General features: G+C 39.5%; 1 protein-coding gene across 2 annotated transcripts; it reads left to right on the top strand.

Annotated features, from left to right (window-relative positions):
* Window positions 1-3,329: 3,329 nt before the first annotated feature.
* RB195_002716 (uncharacterized protein) lies at window positions 3,330-9,100 on the top strand (the record flags this gene model as incomplete). Of its 2 annotated transcripts, none has more annotated exons than XM_064200099.1 (13): window positions 3,330-3,454; window positions 4,396-4,542; window positions 4,597-4,693; window positions 5,596-5,727; window positions 5,898-5,986; window positions 6,098-6,246; window positions 7,108-7,238; window positions 7,325-7,459; window positions 7,565-7,696; window positions 7,973-8,061; window positions 8,158-8,295; window positions 8,786-8,945; window positions 9,023-9,100. In XM_064200099.1, the coding sequence occupies 13 exons, from the start codon at window positions 3,330-3,332 to the stop codon at window positions 9,098-9,100; spliced, it is 1,602 nt and encodes a 533-aa protein (XP_064055979.1). The 2 variants fall into 2 exon arrangements, with proteins under 2 accessions (XP_064055979.1, XP_064055980.1); XM_064200098.1 differs by having other exon boundaries at window positions 5,560-5,679.
* Between the last annotated feature and the right edge of the window lie 1,959 nt (window positions 9,101-11,059).

The raw sequence follows: 11,059 nt of genomic DNA, 5'->3' as shown, positions 1-11,059 counted from the left end.
CGCATAAAGTTTTATCTGGTCTGAAAAAAAGTTCTGAACAACACAATCTGCTTTAGTAGAATGAAACACGTATGCATTTGAACCTGCGTTAGTGCACAGATATGTAGTAAAAGCCAAAGTTAAAGGCATCACCCCCATGAATCTGGCGTGGTATGGATTTCCGGTTGGTGTATACCTATTATTATTATAAATCGAGTCGTAGATTATGAATCCAGAGGTGGTTCCGGTCATCCCTCCCTGCATCACTGTAAACAGACGGCTTCGGAATGCGGCTCCTTACGACATCCTCTATTGCAATGCGCCACCCTTGAGCTCCACCCCGCCTGCGATTCGTCGAATAAAATGAATTGCCTATCGGAGCGTCCTAATGGATTTCCGACGAACAGCAGCCGGGGGTGGAGCGCAAGGGTGGCGCGTTGCAATAGAGGACGTCGTAAGGAACCGCATCCCCAAGAATCTGTTTTCAGTGATGCAGGGAGTGATGTGCGGAACCACCTCTGTATTCATAATTGACGACTCGATATAGGTATACTCCAACGAAAATCCGCACCACGCCAGATGCGTGGGATGATACCTTTAAAGGAAAACCGACTTTCTTTAAGAAATGTTTTTAAACAGCAAGAGGAACGTTTCACACCGGGTATCTCAGAAATGCGTGTGGTGTTTTCTGCATAAAATATTTCAGAAATGAAACTCTTTCTTCTTTATTTAGACATAAGTTACAACGTTCCTCCTGATATCTTCTCAAGAGCATCCCAAAAATTGAAGATTGCACCCCGTCCAAAGCACATATCAGCACTCTTTAAAATTTTCCGATGCTGTGCTTAGTCCAACCACTCTTACTTCTCTTGACAGCGCTGTTTTCTGCATCGTATAGTCTTCTGGGACAAATCGCTCAACGTCGGGCCGCTAGTTATCGTGGTATTAACGGTACTTCTTCGCAAGTATACGGAAAAAAACGCTGATCCGGTTTTTTTTCTTGCTTTTTTCCTCTGTAATTAATCCATTCTGCTTCACACGTGTGAAAATGAATCGACTCGTAATGACGAGATCCATCAACCCTACTTACTTTCGACTTTGAAAGCCGTCTACAAATGCACTAATTTTCTCAGTTACCAGTAGCTGCAAACTACGTATAAAGGTGACTGACCCTTGAGGATATATCACATTCAGTGCAAAATGCAAGAAAAGTGAAGTTTCTTTGCAGGATTCTGAATTCACTCAGTAAAAGTGTCAGCATTATACTCTCCCTTCTTGGTCTGTAATCCAGTATTGATGGACACCAGTTATCTCAACTTCCTTCTGTATACATCGTCTTTTAGACCTACCGAGGTTCGGTAGGTTCGTTCGGTAACTCTGCGACATCTCCTTGGAAACCGTACCGTTAAGCTGAGAAGAACTGGGGCTGATTGGCGAATGTAGCACAGCTCTACATTTTGGGGGATTTCTAACAGAGGGATGTCTTTCGTCAAGATGTAATCGATCTGAAGCTTAAGAGTCGACGTAAGTCCACTTGCGCTGCTCTTCGAGTTTGGAAGGTCTCTTTCCAGGTAAGCTCTCACAGCGTCAATAAAGCATTTAAGCGTAGACAAAACGATAATATGCGTCTGCTTCTAAAAGTCTATTAGATGACTTTCGTTATCCAATGCTTGCTTCGTTCTATAATACCATTTTCTGTGCACATGGGATTGTTGTTCGCCCCATCCGTTCATTCGCATCAATTTAGACAACTGCAGCCAGTTGGCTTGGTATCTTGCGTGCCAACACATTGAGTTTATTATAATGACGTTATTATTTATTTTATTATGACGTTGTTATAGTTCCTAGTGGTTTTCGCAAGTGCGTGAGCGCTAACGAACACAGCAAACAGTGCATGCGGATATGGCAGTATCGTGGCCTAGTAAGGTTCAGTTGACAGTGAGCGGCGATTCAACGTTACGAGACGGCTGTGTGTTGTCAAATATTCCATGTTCACCTCAGGAATTTGAGCTATCAATATATGGATTTTTGTTGCACGACAGCACCTTTTTGCAAAGTAGAGGAAATGTTTGTCATATAACAGTGCGGGTAACATGGCAAGACGTATACTCAGATGCCTTATTTTGTTAAGTGAAAGCAGAGCCACCGCATGCTGCTAACAATCAGACTTGCACATGCGGCCTTAAACTTGACTGTTTTCCTTCGATAGCTCACCCCAACTACCAATACAAGCATTAGAATCGTTGAGATAAAATGAAGTAAGCACCATCATATATGCGATAGATTCCACCATGATTTTAACTCTTAACTGTGGAGTGCTCTAACTGTTGTAATTACTATTGTAGACAATATAAATGATGCGTAAACTTCTAGATAACGAGAAGTTCGACTTTCAATGACCTCAGCATTTCGAGATGTGTTGATTTTTAATAAGCTTTACACGAGGTTGTTAACAAATTTGAGCGTTAATGGGTTGAACTAAACTACTAAAAACTTGTGATGTGTTAAATAAATGATAAAGGTGAGAACGGCAAATTGTAAACTGTCGAAACCGCTGGAACAGAAGTGATACATCGATGTGTGTAATGTGTACCATCAACCTGATCCTTCTCCGGCATTTCTGCCATATTTCTCAATTATTGATCCGATCATTTCAACACTTTCGAAAACGACTGTTGAATCGTTCATCACGTGATTTTCTTAGAAAGCACACTTATACTAATAAGTTGCTGTGTTATTTTTTGCATTTTCAAGCAGTTTCTACTTTCCCTTCCAATGTGTGTCGTTTTTTAATATATTAATATTACTATATTATTGTTTTGATATTTGATATTATATTTACGGTTTATAGGTGCTCCATTAACCTTTAATAAAAGGAGAACCTTATACTTGGAGTGGGCCAAGTGAAACACAAAGCCAAAGATACGAACGAAGGCGCGCTGCCACACTACCGAGGAATTGAATTTGTTCAGTCCTAATGGAATGATCCTCAGAGTCACGTCTTTTGTGCACCAGCAGCATAACTGGATAATTTTCTCTCTATAGAACAATCATACTGCGGATCACTATAACAATCAATAGAATTTTATTAGTGGCTTTTTATGTGTTATCTGTATTTAAGCCACCTCTGGCTAAATTTCTTTTACTTTGGAGAGATCTTTGATACACAGTTGTAGAATCTATAAGAAAGAAACCCTGAAATGATGCTAAGACCTTTATTACCAAAATTTGTCTAAGTCGATGTCAGAAACTCTATTGCCAAAAATTTGCATCCAATCGTTAAAATTGTTTCACTCAGAATTGCTGCTAATTCAGAGCACGCAACCACTGGGCATATACGGGAGAAATAAATGCTAGTACTTGGGCTGGGAGAAGTCGCAGCACTCCTTTGCGCTGTGCTCTATTTCGTCTACAAGTTCTACTCAATCACACTTGCCTTCAGCCTATTATGCTTATTTCTGGGAGTTTCGTTCAGGTGAGTCGCTACATATCGCACTTGACTTACTTCACTTAATCGGCGGGTAGGTGTGACGGCCTAACGCAGCTATCCGCATCTTCGCCAGGGTGTGTCGGATATGTTCATACTTCACTATTAGGGAAAAGCTCTCGAAAAAATCGTTTTTTTGTGCCTCTGGTGTAGACTCCTATTTGTCTACACAGCAACAAAGATGTAACGTAGAGCTAAATGAATTTGAAGTCAATGACGGCAACTTCCGATCTTATTCCATCAACAACGTTATTGATCTTTTTCTGAGTAGTTCCATCAACTCATGGAAAGTCATCTTCTTTTCGTGGGTTTGAAAAATAAATAAAAATAAGATGATCAGTAAAAAATAAAGTGAAATGGATGGAAAAGTTACCTATTCAACATGTAAAGATTTAAGGACAGTCGAACATGGAGACTACTGATCACCTCATTATTTGTTCTGCACATGTTGGGTATTTTACTTATGTTTAGTTGATAAAGAAAAAAGAGTATATTAAGAATCTATGTAAGAAAACGAAAGTTGGGTTCTGGAAGCGACTTGACCTTATGAACCCACGTTTCCACTATTGTATTGTTGTCTCTAGAATATAAATAAACAATATAAATGTTCCAGATGTGTAATGGTCTTATTAATGAAACAGTTGACGAGTACAAATACTTTGTTTGACAACTCATTCCGTGAAGAAGGTTGTAATACGAAAAGTGGCTAATTAGTACCTTTGTACGTGTATGGGCAGAGCGACGAGAAGAGCATGCTTAAGCTGTGAACGTATGCGAATTTATTTGCAGGTTTTTTGCCCAGATAATAAAAATAAATAAAATAATAGAAAAATAATAAGTAATAGTAATAGAAACGAATAGAATAAATATGGACTAATTCAAATTTGCTCGAATCGCTCGAGAACGAGTTCAAAAACTTCATGCTTCAGCTACCTAGCTTATGGAAAGACCTACTGGCGCAGACAAGCGATTCCCGGTCCAGCCGCTAATATTCTTACCGGGAATGCTAAAGAATACGCGAAAGGACTTCACACCATAGATGAGAGATGGATTGCAAAATACGGGAAAACCTACGGGTAAAAACACAAGCCAATTTTATTTTGCTTTACTTCTTCGAGTAAACTTTTCAGGATGTTTCTAATGTCTTCACCTGAACTCGTATCTATTGATCTCGACATACTTCGCACCGTGCTGGTCAAGGAATTTGATCATTTTACGGACAGAACTGTTAGTCAGTTTGTACAACTTTTTAAATTATGGACAAATTATTGCCATACTTAATTCTTTCCTACTAATTCGAGGTACTAATGGAGGAGTATTAACGAGGTGTAGGGAGGAATACGAAGGAGTAATAGGTTGAAATCCTGATTTCCTGTAATGAGAAGTAGCAAAACTGCCCGTTTCCAACACACCCTCGCCTTTCCTCGGACTCTTAGAAGTAGAGCAGAATTACCGTTCCTCAAAAATAGCAGAAAAGAATGTGAAATTGTTCAGAGAATGAGATACTATTGACTGGTCAGCCTGGCTCCTTTGGTGGCCCTATAATTTGTATTGCGCTGCGACCAGGAGCAACAATAAACGTACTTTGTTCACCTCCCTAACGAAAACCATAGTAAAAAGTGCAAGCAGTTCTTACCATTGGAAAAAAGAGTCTCTTTTAAGAAGAGGTAAGAACAAACAATGAAGATTTTAAGTCGAAAAGAAACGATTTTCATGACAGAATCAAGTGAGAACTACTCTGCTCTATAATATTTTTTTTGTTGAGAAACAAGCACTGGTTCATTATCAACTGAACTACCATCATTTGTGACTGATTTTTTTCGGAAAAATCTAGATTAAACAACAAAAAAACTGTCTCTTACTGTCCAAACTCAGAAAAAATCTAAAGTTTTTTAGTACGATGATGATCACGTTAGAAAAGGGAGATAGTTAAGTTGAGATGAGATGAATAGAACATCTTGAATCTACTTTCGGATTTCTGTAAATGCTTTTGTGCTTAATATACAGGAGGAATTTCTTAAAATGCCTATGATGTGAGTTTCTTTCTTTAATTTTGACTGCAAATTTTTGGGATTTCAAAATTCAATTTTTAGGGGTTTTTCAAGGTTTTGAAGGAAATTTTCATTAAGAACTTGCTCAATGTGGATCCGTCAGATCAGAAATCTCTACTGGCCACTTCGCTGGTTTCATTGAAAGGATTGTACTGGTCGAATGTACGCAGCCACGTGGCTCCAGCTTTCTCTACGGGGAAGATAAAAATGGTTGTGGTTTATTATGTATTTTATATTTATTACCTATTATTTTTCATTTATTTGTTTATTTTATCTTTTATTATTTATTTGATAACTAACTACAGCGTCAGAAAACTGACCATTTTATAATGTTCATCTATGCACTCATGGAAATCAGGCCTTAGATTCGGTACTTTCAGATGACACCAATTTTTAATGAGTGCGCAGAAATTTGTCTAAAAATTCTGGACGAATACGAGGCAAATGGACAACCAGTTCCAGTACGAGAGTGAGTTTCATTCCACCTCGAGCGAATCGTTTGATTTGATTAATAGATCGTCTCTTTGTCACTTCTTATTTTACTTATTTTCTATTTCGGCTAATATAGTGTATCATTTAGTGTCATAACTCGTCTCACACTTGATATGACTGCAAAATGCGCTTTCGGGTACGATTTCAACGTCCAACATAACTCATCATCGCCTTTCATTCAGTTTGCCAGAAAATTCTCCGAGTTTGATCTTCGCTCACCCGAAGTGACATTTGTTAGTGAGTTAACCTACTTGCTTACGTCGTTATCTTTATCTGTTAACGGTGAGGCGGTATACTTGTATCATTGCTGAGTTTAAAGGCACCATACCACGAATCTGAGGTGGTGCGGATTTCAGGTGGAGTATTTGTACACGAGATAGTAGATCATGGAGAGAGGCGTGATTCCGTGCATTTCTTCTTAATTGCCTAAAAAAACGGCCCGGAAGATGCTCGCGTGCACAAAGCTGGCGCGCTCCAATCGAACTCCTTGTGGAAAATAGCGCCGGAACGTTCGAAGCCGTACCTTCCGGCCCGTTTTCTACGGCAATTAGGTAGAAATGGGCGGAATCACCCTTCCCTCAATAATCTACGATCCGATATACGAATACCACTCCAGATTCGTGGGGTGATGCCTTTAACTGGGATAACTGTTCTCGCACAGTACCTAGCAGTAAACAGCACTCGGGACTTCCACTAATTAAATACGTATCTGATGCAGAACCTGACTAGCATACATAGATGTATAGGATTTTGCAACTGAAAAGTCAAGGAGTCAAAACTTCAGAAAAAAAAGTTTATTTCTCTTAGAATTTTTGTGGAAGTTTTTCAACCTTATCTATCCTCTCGACAAATGAGAGTAGAAGTATGTATAGTCCTCATTTCAAAAATATTCGTTTTTCTTTTCGTTAAAAGACCACCTATTCGTAATGCTCCAAAATGAGCAAATCGTCAACATTTTCATTCTTGAAAAATTTTTGACGAGTCCACACTTTACTTTCAAATGATAGTTTTGCATTATGTAAATGATATTCTTAACTCGAGCCAGTGTGCGTGTCAAATTTTCCATTGTTTCCCGAAAAGTAAATTTTCGCCGTTCAGTTCTCTTCCCAAACATCGCTGCCGCCTTTCAAAAGATTACCGGCGTGTCTGTGCTCAACAATGCTGCAAATAAGTTCTTCCTTAGCGTTCTCGAGAAACTTTTTGAGGAGAGGAAAGAACGTAGTGATTCGGTGAGTGCCTTTCAAATGACTTTTTAATCTCGATCCAGAAAAGGTATGCTTGAATTAACGGAACAATATTCGTTCGCTCGTTGCAGATCCACAGCGACTTTTTTCAAATTCTACTTAACAGTCTTGTCGAGGATGACAAGGAAAGGGTAAGAGACGAAGAGATAGAGTTTGATCTCCAACGCACAAGCAAAGTGTTGACAAAAGGAGACATTCTTGGTCAGGTGAGAAAAACACAAGAAAATTAGGATCAGGTTGAGCCGCATGTTGCGGTTTCGACAAGCATAACTCATTTGTACCAACCCAAAGAAAGAAGGAGGATCGTTTAGGCTTTCATGTTTGTTTTGGCTGGATTCGAGACTACACCAGCTGCTCTTCACCTAGCCGTCTACATGCTGGCAGTACACCAAGACATCCAGCAACGTTGCAGAGAAGAAATTCAAGCGGTTTGCAAAAACCAGGTGAAGATGACATGAAAAGCTAGACTAGCATCATTGAAATTACGGTAGATTTATGTATTTTATTGTTGACTACTGGAAGAAAATGATCATTAGTAATAAGTGAGGACTGAGAAAACACGATGAAATCTAAAGAGTTTGCAAAGAGGAGGGAAATTCTTCCAAACATAATAATGACTGTTTTCTCCTCCATTATATTGATTCACTCGAGGTAACTGAAAGCAATGAGCAGCATTAGTAGAACGTCCGCGGACAAAAAAAAAGAGATTTTTCTTTTAGACTGATATCACACCCGAAATGTTGAATGAATTGAAGTATTTGGATCAATGCATTGCTGAAACATTGCGGATGTATCCACCAGTTGTAAGGTAATTCTAAATTTTACAATACATACACTTTTTACCGAGGTTCTTCTTTGTTTACGTAACCAAGTCATTTCGGACAGCTCCAACACCCATTTCCAGAACAAACCGCCTCTGTACAAGCGATGTTACAATCAATGGAATAAAAATGAAGAAAGGATGTATTTTTACTCTTCCAATACGAGCAATTCATTACTGCGAAGAGTATTATCCATCTCCAAAGATGTTCGACCCGGAGAGGTTTGAAGCTTATTACGTTCATCTGATTTTGTTTTTGTTTTCCAAGACTATAAGGAAGAAAATATATCCGTAAATATGAATAGTGATTCTATTTGAGCCCATTCCACCCACATCGGGTACCCCAAAAAAACCCCCAAAAAATCCAATTTATCTTCTAATTAATGGTTTTCGCAAGACTCCGCAACGTATAAACGTTTTTTGATAATATGAAAATAGTGCAAATAAAAGTGCTTCTTTCATAATCGTCTCCTCATGTATGTTTTTTACGCAAAGATGATTGGAATTTTGCGTTATGCGTTTGCGCAACCCACTAACATTTCACGAATTTACACTGATAAACAGATACAATATTTGTGAGCAGCCCCTTATTTAATCCAAGCTAAGGTAGAAAAAATACCCTGGATTTTTTTGGGGAAATCGCTAGAATATATTGTTCATTCATTGTAGATCGATTCAAGTAATCATTTTTGTATAAGAACGTAAATTAGAGATGGACAATAGAGAATCGTTCGACTCGAGATCACCTGACATACGTCCCATTTGGTTATGGACCAAGAAATTGTATAGGAATGAGAGTTGCGCAGATGCAAATGAAGGTGGCACTGGCGCATATTTTGAGGAGATACGAACTGCGACCTGGTGAAGTGCTCGTGAGTGAAATATTTCCGTAGATTTATTGACAGATTTTTAGCCAGCAAAAATGATACAAATAATACGGGATTTACAGGATCTACCTCTTCAAATCAACACTGTGGGCAGCATGAGAACAGTGGAAGAGCTAAGTGTTATACTTACCAGGATTTGATGGCTTATTCTGCGATGAAAACTTCGATTTTACTTTCATGGTTACAATAAAGTTCTACAATTCTATTTTGTTGCACAGTATTCACATAGCACTATTTATCGAATTTTTGGTTCAACACAGAAGTCTTTGAGAGTGGAAGTAGGATAGGGGAACGGTAGTGAAGCTCACGCGGATTTTTTCTGGCTCTGAGACATTACGTATCCATGGCATGAGCCAGCACGCCCGCCGAAAACACTCAAGGCGCTTGAAGACAACATTCTAGAAGCTGTTCTGGCTATTGAGACGAAAAAAACTACAGTGATAAGGAATTATGAAATGAAGAATGTGTAATGGGAGGGATCCTTTTCCTTAAGAGTTCACACCTTTTGCGATGACTTTTCTTAAGAGAAATGGGTGGCAAGGATGATCGGTACTTCCGCTTCGCAACAATTGACAACATCAGTAGGACATTGCGCTGCTCCTGCCTTATGTCATGCCCATCTTACCGCTCCAGCTCGCTTACATAGTATTAGCAAAAAGCATAAAACTTGCAGTTCTGAGATAGCAGGGAAACGGCAAAGAGGCTCCTAACGGATTCTTCGCGGTGCCCCCGGGAGACTACGTGTCCAGTGGATGTGCCAGGGGATGCGCAAACATACCTCGTCGAGGTCACGCTGCAGTCGTTCATGGAGATGCAGCCAGCAGTCCTAGCTCCTCTGACAGCTTTTCAAATTCATAAAGAAGACTATGATAGATTTCAAAGAAGAACATCATGATCGAAGTTTGAAACATTCCGATTTTTCTGTTTGTTTCTTAATTTCTTACTCTAACTTTCAGCTTCCCATTTAAATTCTTATTTTACTTTTTAGTATAGTAAAGTTAACAAACAAACGAGTTAGGATTTATTCACATTTGATTCTCTCCCACTGATCATCTGATAAAATGCGAGAAATGGCTAACCGGAGCAAGGTATATTCGCACGTAAATCCTAAGGACGTAGATCCGATAGATAGTCATCACTACACTCATTGTACTACTGTATGTACTATTGTATTTGTCAGTATCGATTTGTTATTTACGGATATATATCACGCGATTTCTCCCCAATTGACGCACGAGTGAGAAGATAATGGAAAGAATAAGACGTTATGAGAATTGAACGCTAAATGATGACTACCTACGTGTTGTATTTAAACAGAGCAGACTCTAAAAGATTTGTTGAATTGTTTTTATTAAAAAAAAACTCGCTTACGGCTTGTATTCGCTTTTACACTCGACACTCTCGCTTTGGATTGCTGACGGTACTATTCTAGAAGTGAACGGAAATTATCACTTCCTTTGTTCTCTTAATGGCAGAGTATCACGTAGCTGGCGATGTTGGGACTTCTGCAGGCGCATACACAATGCGGGGTGTACATGGGTTAAAGGCATCACCCCACGAATCTGGTGTGGTGCGGATTTCAGGTGGAGAGTTCCTATACGGGGTCGTAGATTATGAAGAGGAGGGTGATTCCGTCCATTTCTTCCTAATTGCCGTAAAAAACGGTTCGGAAGATACGGCGCGTGCACAAGGCTGGAGCGCTCCAGTAGAATTCTTGTTAGAAAATAGCGCGCTAGAACGCTCGAAGCCGTATTATCCGTGCCGTTTTTTACGACAATTAGGAAGAAATAGACGCAATCACCCTTCTCTCCATAATCTACGTTCGTTTCTGTTTAGAAATAATCCACCTGAAACCCGTACCACCCCAGATTCGTGGTTAAAAGTATGAGTGTGGCACCTATCAATTCTTTCTAATCGTCGTGAAAAACTGCGTGGGAACGAGGTTAATTCCTACGATTTTTAGAACGCGGACCTTGAAGCACTCTCCGTCCTACCCAGCCGCCTATTTATTGGTTTCACTTGACTGGGCTACTGAGGGTACCTCGATTCAAACTCGTGGATACAATGGTGGTTATCATGTACCGCGTAAGAACAAACGC

Source organism: Necator americanus, chromosome IV, assembly GCF_031761385.1.
Source record: "Necator americanus strain Aroian chromosome IV, whole genome shotgun sequence".
Classification (NCBI taxonomy): Eukaryota; Metazoa; Nematoda; class Chromadorea; order Rhabditida; family Ancylostomatidae; genus Necator; species Necator americanus.
Note: the sequence above shows the minus strand (reverse complement) of the source record. Positions and strands in the feature narration are given on the sequence as shown.